At 36.9% G+C, this 9,272-nt stretch overlaps 1 protein-coding gene across 2 annotated transcripts in view; it reads left to right on the plus strand.

Moving 5' to 3' along the window:
* Nucleotides 1-9,272, plus strand: part of LOC107690059 (cytokine receptor-like factor 1) — a 19,418-nt gene that overhangs the window by 1,401 nt on the left and 8,745 nt on the right. For both annotated transcript variants that reach the window (XM_016488301.1, XM_016488292.1), the window contains exons 2-3: nt 4,704-5,205; nt 8,398-8,676. In XM_016488301.1, coding sequence (XP_016343787.1) covers nt 5,148-5,205; nt 8,398-8,676 — 337 coding nt within the window. In that variant the 5' untranslated portion in view covers nt 4,704-5,147. The remainder of the gene's footprint in view (nt 1-4,703; nt 5,206-8,397; nt 8,677-9,272) is intronic.

The raw sequence follows: 9,272 nt of genomic DNA on the forward strand, positions 1-9,272 counted from the left end.
CTCTTTCACTAACGCTCGCGCGCCCGTCGGCTGTATGACTGTGTGAAGGAGGCTCGTACACGCTCACTAGCGCGCGTTCCCGCTGGCAGCGTTCCAAACACTGAGTGCCATTGACTTCAGCATGACTGTGCAACTCCTCTGTTCAGCTGAACGCCAGTGGGACCTAATACAGGCTGACTGACAAACCGAAAGCAAAGATATGGAGGACTGTCAGTTGATCTCATTTGTCATTTAAGTATACCTCTCAGATAATCCATCTCTGAATGCTTCATGGTCTGGAAAATTTGACATGTTCTTTGCCAAAAATACTTCAGGTTGTTATGTAAGAGGCAAACAGACACCCACTGGGAAACCCTCTTCCTGATCCTAGATGAAATTTGTATTTGTTTGGGCTTGTTGGGATTTTAATTGTTACTGAGGCTTTAGTGAGTCAGAATATACCGTGAGTGGCATTCCACAATAATGAACAAGCTAATCCGCATTTCAAACAGGGAACTTCAATCTCATATTTGCCCCTTCAAACATAGTCATTAACCATGTTGACACAAAGCTATATATACAGATATAGCATTTCAGATTTTATGGATTTCTGGAACATAGCAGATCATTTTACAGTAAGTATTCCTCCAAGGCTTCCTGAAGATCATATTTCTTGGTGGGTTACACCCAGGCCTTTGACCTTAGTTGCATTTGTGAGGTTTGTTTTACTGATTCCTGCCATGTCATGATCTTAAGGAAGTTATTGAAGCACAAACATTGTTTTCCATGTAAATTCCACCAAGAGCATGAGGTGCAAGAGCAACTATGTTCCAACAAAGGACAGCAAAGTTTAATGGTAGAAAGATCAGGTGCATATGCAAAGCATTTTCTTATGGCAGTGTTAGCACTGAATTTGTCATTCTTAGTTCTGCAGAAGCATTTTAAACATTGAATCAATTAGCATTTATTGATTATGCTAATTATGATATGATAATTATTATAAATAATCTACTCATCTTTAACATAACACCTTTTAATGCTTACTATGCACACTTTGGTACAGTAAAACTGTTTAGAATCACAATCAAATATCATAATTTGCCTTTGAGGACAGGTGCAATTGTTATTTGGTGTTCTTTCATATTGCACAAGAAGATAATGGACTTTGTCCTATGCTTGTATAATATACAAACCACTTCTTTGCGATGTGTGCAGGACATCAGGTGTGCTCTTTCACGTACACATTCAGTGCCAAGAAAATAAAGGAAGCGCACAGTGACACAGCAGAACATGAGACTGACCGATAACCCTGCATGCACAGCACTTTTTTTAAAGACAGCCACACCTCCCATTATGCAACCCTCCCCACTTCTTTCTTATTTAATATTTGTATTTTTTTGAAACCCATTGTGTTTGATTGCTTCACAGATTTATTTGTAACGTGTATCAAAATAATTTGCATATTGATTAGTCAGCACAAAAACAGTAACCAAATGAAACTTTTACATTTTTAGCAATTGAAAATTTGCTTAATAACATGTTAGTTTTATATGCTAGTTAAGATGATTTGCATAGCCTGACAACTTTAGAGATTGTATTACCAGTTGTTGTAAAATTCTCATTTCTATAATTCTCAATCCTGAAAATAATTCTCAAATTGAGTTAAATACATTGTGATTGTGCTCCCTCTAATGGTTGTTTTTGAATGACATGCAGCTCAGTTGCCTAGATTTGCTTTAATTGTGTACTGCGCGACTAGTGGTCTTTGTATCCCTTGTTATACTTTCAAATAGCTGATCGTAATATTAAAGAGATTGCAGAATAAAAGTATCATTGTGTATAATTAAAAATCTGAACAGCATCAGAACAATTAGATCATGTAAAATTGTTTTTATTTATGCATTATTTTGCTTATATGTTCATATTATTATTATTATTAACTTTTAAATCTCATTTTACTTTAGTTTTTTCTTAAGCATATCAGGGGCATGTTGAGATATTTAGGACTTTGAGTCGTGAATTTGAATTGAACAGTATATTTTCCAAAAATGTTCATTTTCACAAAGAGTACAATATAGCACAGATATGGCTATACACATACCAGTGATGCAGGAAATACTGCAAGATTTGCTTAACCTAAAGAGGATAGAGGAAGTAAGTACAGCATTTGGGGAATGAATAAAAAATTGGCAAAAGAAGAGAATGAATGGTGAAATATACACCAATATACATTCTCTACCCATTTCTTGTTTGATTGTCGATGCATTTCCAGATGGAATGAGTAGAAAGAGCAAGTTAACAACTCTAAGACTATTGGGAATTTTTGGCTTCACATTTGCTAGATCTTGCCATCACCGAGTGTATGGTTGATATACATTTGTCATGCATTATTGGGGGGGGGTGTGTTGTAACATACATTACAATATAAACAAAGCTTAACCGAATCTGGAAAGGCTTTGACCCTACTTCAAACAAACATTTTCTCCCAATCAGTGAGGATTGTACTGCTGGGGTCAGTGACTGTCTCTGTGTATTAAGAGGAAATTGCTTGATTTACAGTGATTTCAGCACATGTTTCGCAGAGCTGGAGCCTCTCCCAGCTTTGCAGACATTTTTGAGAGGGTTTCTGTGTCGGCCAAGTTGATTGGACATAAAATGCTGAGGTGTGTTGGACTAAGGTTTAACCCCCCTTGGGTAATCATCACTATATTACTGCATGTCCAATTTGGGTTCCTCAGAGTGCTTCAAAACAAAGCAGCCAATACTTTCACACTCGGCTTGAATGCTGTGAGTCCAAGCCTCCGTCCCGAAGAGAATTCCCTCTGAAATCTTTATGGTGGGATAATTTGTTCCACATGCCAGAGCTCACCCACTAAATCACTGGGTCGCGGTAATCAATGCTTCCCTGTCTCATTATGGTGTGTTGTGCTGTCTCAGAGCAGGCTTCTGGAGGATAAATGTCCTCTTAGATACAGACAATTCCTTGAAGTCTAAGTCATGTTCTGGATAGGCATCACCTAGCTGGGTATGTGTCCAATCAGATGCAGTCAGTGAATTGGCCGAGAGATTTACGTTGAAATTTGTTTGCCGAGAGGAAGTTCTTGTTTGCTTTTCTGTTTCTAACTATCTTTGTTGTTCTGTCTCCAAAGCAGAACTCTTTCAACACATCACTCAGATACTGTAATGATGGAGGAACTCCTTTTCTTCCTCTCCTGTAGTTGATCTGCATAGTGTTTTGGATTATTTTCCCATCTTTTAGGATTTAGCGAAAAGTATAATCACTCTCGCCCTTCAAGTTGATCCAAAGTCATTTAATGGACTGGATTATATTCCTAAAGACTCAAAGATCTGAGGCAGATGATAGTAAGACCATTTCCTCTGAAATCTGGAGCTTATTTCTGTGTAAAGTGACCACGCATGTCAGTTCCGCCAGTCGTGTGTTTCCCAGGAACAGCTACTTCATTCACAAATAATTATACCTTGTTAATCCGTTTGTACGGCTTTCATTTATCTCAAGCCTGCTGAGGTTGTTGTGATTACAACATCTTGATTTGTAAATATGACATAACGTTCTTAAGAACGCATTGACTCAGATATGATACATATGCATGAGTAAACTGTTTAGAAGTGTAGAATATATTTAGGAACAAGGTGTTTAGAAGTGCAGACCTTAACTGTTTAGAAGACATATGCATGAAGTTATAGAATAAAGGCAGAATTAATGAATGTGGTGGGAGCTCTCCCTCCCCTTGAGGGCTCTGTGAGATGAATGGTCTTTGTCCCCATTCACAGACTTTGGATGACATCCCTCTTGTTATAGCATTGTATGGTGATAACTGGAAAGGAAGTCCACTCACTCATTTACGAGACAGAACCAGCGAGGAACTAACGGTAAACCCGGCATTAACAAGCATTTTTTCTACAACAGATAAAGCACCGCTTTGTGGCTTGCTGACCCACAGGCGAGCGGACTGTGATGGTTATTGTTTCAAAATATATTTTCTCACCGAGTGGGTGACTCAATGACTAGGACCACTTCTCCAACTGCTCATAACCACCATTAGTCAAACATTAGTCATGACAACTTTGAGGCGTTGGTATTGAATTGATAATTTTCCATTGATTTAAACTTTTTACAGCAAAAAATAATAATAATAATAAAAAGTTTTAAGCTTTTCATGTTTTTGGAAATGTAATCGTTTTTTAATAATTATATTTAATGCAGTTTATTTTATTTTAGCAGTATGATTGCTCAGATGTTAACAGAATAGTTTTTTTATTCTAACTTACTGTCATTATAATTCTTTCTCTGTATAATTGTATATAATTATAGTTTAATTACATTCATACCTATATATATATATATATATATATATTTATATGATATATTTACATAATTGTTTATTACACTTTTTTCATATCAAAACAATTGGCAAAATGCTATAAAATATAATCAAAATAACATTTTCTTTTTATATTCCATAGAACATTTGGAATATAGAAAATAATATTTAGTGTCACATTATCTCCCTTTATTCCATTCTGTTCAAATATAATTATAACACGTATAACAGACATGTCAGAGACAAGGGGTACAGAAGGTGAGATCGATTGTTACTTCTTCCAGTCAGTTGTCAAAGAATGTAACTGCTCAACCTTAAATGTCCATAATAAGGCTGAAGGTAAGATTTCCCATTAAAGAGATTCTTCTGGCCCACGGGTAGGCTAAAACTTCGGGATTCACCAGGAAACAGATATTACACTGTTCTAGATACAAGACCTGCTCGAGACAAGAGGAGGGCACAGACAGAAGGAAGGGAGGAATAAAACGAAAGAGGCAAAAATGACTTGGGACTGTGTGGGAAGACATGGGAGGAGCTTGCAAAGTATAAACTTGGATGTTTCCTAGCAGTGGAGAGCCTCAGCACGGTAAACGATGCCAAAAGTAAATGAAGAGGACGAATGCACCGTGGCATTAACAGAACATTTGACGGATATTCTTTAAAGTTCAGTCTTCTGGAACATCGGCGAGACGCCAGCAGCTCAGGAACTGACGCTGGGATCAACTCTTCGGGTGCACTGGAGCTGGACTCGGTGTGGCATGCGTGGATCAAATAGTACAAATACACTCTTGTACTAAAAGAAAGAAAGCGAACTTATTTCGTAAGATGATCTGGTTATTGTTTTTGCTCCACTGTTCTGCCGGCGTGTTGTCGTCTTCCACCCGTGAGTACATTTATAACCCTCTCTCTCTCTCTGTGTGTGTATGTGTGTTACATGTGTTCTTACGTACCTTCTTCACCGAATGGGGTTTGTTTCGGAACTTGAAGCGTTTGGTAGGCTATTGAATTTATATTAGTAAATAGAATAGATAGAAAGTTAAAACTCGAATACAATGTAAATGAAGTTAGTTACAGTGATAATAAAACAAAATCCTTTAAGTCCATTTTTAACTACCAGCATCTGCAAAACACAATAGTTTTATGTATAGGTCAATAACGTGCCATGTTCTTGTAATGTTTATTGGATTAGTAGTTTTTTTTCCCAGCAAAACAACGGTTCTCATTTTTACCTAAACAAAACATCTATTTTTATAAGCAAAAATAATAATATATTTTAAAAACGTAATAATCTTGATGGTTTAGATGGATCTTCTCTGTGATATAATTTATTTTTGTATGGTTTTCATGTCACATTAAAACAAAATTGGCTATTTACATGTTGGTTACCCTGGACCTTAATCTGGTGGACAGGTTTTTCCAACATTTTAAGAACATTTTACTTTCTTTTTTTTTCTTCTTCTTTTTTTCAGTCTACATTAAGCCCCACAAAATTTCAAAATGATCTAATTTTATTATTAATATTATTATTATTTAAGTTCATTTTTAGATCAAAACAAAAGTTGTTTTGTTTATGTTGTAATTCAAAAGCTTGAGCTTTTGAAAAAGTTCATCATAAAAGGTCATTTTTGCTTTGCATTTCTAATGTATTTTTAATAAATGTAATAGATCTGAATGCCATTGACCTGTATACAGAGTTTTAAGAAAACAGCATTCGGTGTTTTATTTACATTGCAATGCTGTTGTAGTAAATTGCCTGGTTTAGCGAATTGAACAACTGATGATGTCTATATCGGTGCAATATACTGCACTATATTGAAAAAGCAGGGACAGGGGTTCAAATTTCAAAAGGTCAGAGCATAAATAATTTAACACGTGGAGGGTTCAGCCTTATGAACCACAACAAAACCCTGACATCATGTTTCTTAAAGCTAATTTTTGTAATGCATATGTGACTGAATGAAAAGTTCAGGTCAAGAGAAGATGGATTCTGTTCATAGCTACTTTCGGTATTGGTGAAATATAGGTGTTTGTGAAAGTTTAATTTACTTTTAATGAATTGCAGAGAACAATGTAACAGGATCAAAGGGCATAATTGCGCTGTAAATAACAAAGGGCTAAATTATTAATAGCTATTGTGAAATACATTTACAATGCAAGCGTTTAGCACATTCCCCTTACGTGAGATTCACAGGTGTTGGTGGAAGGGAAGATTGAGACTAATTACATCTAATTAAGTATTGCCTCATTCACACCCTCAGTGCCAGGCAGGGGGTTTAGAAAGTGAAGTGCAATACAGCCACTGACAGAATACACTTCCCTTTCCTCTAGTTAACATTAAACGCAAAAGCGGTTTTCTGGGCCTCAGTGAAATATAAACAGAGTTAAAAGGGAAAAAATGTGTAGACAGAAGTAACCCTTTAAAAGATCATTGCGGTTTGACAACACGGGTGTGAATGTCCAAAGGGTGGTCCCGTTGTTCACCGTCTCAGCTGTAAGATGTGCATGATCCAGGCTTTACTGAGTTTCTCTCGGCGTTGCATTAATGATGACAGGACTACAGGCTTACCTCATGAGACCTTCTGATCTGAAACCAAATATCTTACTGCTAATTTCCTATTCAGACACCTGCGGTAAATACTTGTAATTGCTCCTGTCATTAAAGGGTTTGAAGTGAAATGTTTTCAAGTCAGATTTTTTTTTTTATCAACTTAAATCAAAACAGCACCTTGTGAAGAGTAATACAAGGCCATATCATGATTCTGTTTCATTAATGCTATAAGTTAAAACAACTGATTTGTATCTTTCCGTTTTATTATGGAGAAAAATTTCACCCTTTCTGCTCGGTCTGAGTGTGTGTTGAATATGTAATCTCTCTTTTAAGGTTAGTCTATCTATCCATCTTGATGTAATTACACGTAATCACACGACAGTTCTCTCATCACCTCTATTACTCAATTGTGCTGCATTGACACATTTTTTTGAGGGATTCCACATTGTCACATTACAAGGGTGATAATGAACTCCAAAAAGGTTTACAAAATTATAATTGTATGTGAGTACCTGTTATACTAATTATCTGGGATTGTTCAGTGCAGTGATAGATGTCAAACCTAATAGAAATTACACAAAATTCAGGCGGCTATCAGGAACAGATGTATATTTAAAGTTTGACCCTGACAAACAATATTGTTTACACTTTGCTAGTTTAATTTTTTTTTCTCATATTATAAAACAAACTAAAACCAATATTTCATGTTCATGTATTTCTTTAATGTTCATTTAATGTACATTCTGTGGTCTTTTTTTTTAAGAACACTAAACCATGCGTGTACACAAACGCTGACCCTGGTAAACAATATTTTTTACACTTTGCTAGTTTTATATCTTTTTTTTTCTCTCACATAACAAAATAATCTCAAACCAATATTTCATGTGCATATATTTATTTAATGTTCGTTTATTTATTGTATGTGCATTCTATAGTAAAATTATTTTTTGAATGAACACTTAACCATAGATGTATTTAAATACTGACCCTGGCAGACAGTATTTTTCTCACAAAATAATCTCAAACCAATATTTCATGTGCATATATTTATTTAATGTTCATTTATTATTATTTTCTGTGCATTTAATGGTAAAATGATTTTTTAATGAACACTAAACCATAGGTGTATTTAAACGCTGACCACTTTTTCTCACAAAATAACCTCAAGCCAATGTTTCTTGTGCATATATTTATTTAATATTCATTAATTAATTTATTTAATATACATTATTCATTTATTTAGTAAACAGCATCTAATAAGGGGGATAATGTACAGTCAGATGAAGACGGACCATCTGACTGTATGTGTTCCCTTTCATAGTAAATGGATATTATCTCCTTTTTGTGATCATCTTGCGTATCCCACATTTAGGCTGTCACTATCAACTTTTTTGATGTGTTAGTCATGAGGTCGGTCTGTCTCCTCCTTTAACGTCATATCATGTGAGCTCACCCATAACCAGACAGCCCGTAATAACCATGCTGCCTCTTTCCAGCTCTAACCTGCTATATCTCGCCCTCCCTCAGAGGTGGCTACAATCTACCCTCAAGACCCGGCCCTTCCCATCGGCTCCAGCCTGACAGCCACATGCTCAGTGAATCCAGACCACGGCATTCACGCAGGCTCACTCTACTGGACGCTGAACGGAAAGCGTCTTCCCAGCAGCGCCTACAGCATTCTGAGCCCCACCGTGCTCAGTGTCACCCTCCCACGTCTCTCCGGGTCCCGCCAGCGCTCCGGAGACAACCTCGTGTGCCATAACAGCGGGGGTCATGTGCTGGCCGGCTCCTGCATCTATGTTGGCAGTGAGTCCGTCTACCATATTGTTCGTATTTACTCTAGGCTCCTGTACAACTACCAAGTGTGTTTAATTGGCGAATGTGCGCACAGTCCAACTTAAATACAGTTAAATGGATTTTGTGGGTAAGCCTGGAGCCTTGGGGAATATGGGTCAAATGTGGAAGTATTAGACAAGTCTTTATGATTTGACCCCCTGCCACTGAGCCACAGTTGTTGCAGTATTTAATGTTTTCTGCCTGTCCACCAATGAACTAGAGAGTTGTTTAAGCCCCTTAAGATAACTATCTGTTCCACTGTTATGCTTTTAGCACCTGTGTGGTCCATTATAGGCGCTTTCCTCGACTGACATGTATGACAGAACAAATGTACCGCATTTGTCAAGTTACATGGAATGGTGGCAGTATGGAAAATTACAAACACAGACACACACACACACACACACACACACACACAAGAGCGAGACAAAGTCAAGGAAGCGAGTGTCTGGTCATTTGGAAAAAAGATTGAAAGCCAGAAATGGAGAGCCGTGGTTACGATAAGTGTGTGTGTGTGTGTGTGTGTGTGTGTGTGTGTGTGTGTGTGTGTGTGTGTGTGTGTGTGT

This window comes from Sinocyclocheilus anshuiensis, unplaced genomic scaffold, assembly GCF_001515605.1.
Source record: "Sinocyclocheilus anshuiensis isolate Anshui unplaced genomic scaffold, SAMN03320099.WGS_v1.1 scaffold785, whole genome shotgun sequence".
Lineage (NCBI taxonomy): Eukaryota > Metazoa > Chordata > Actinopteri > Cypriniformes > Cyprinidae > Sinocyclocheilus > Sinocyclocheilus anshuiensis.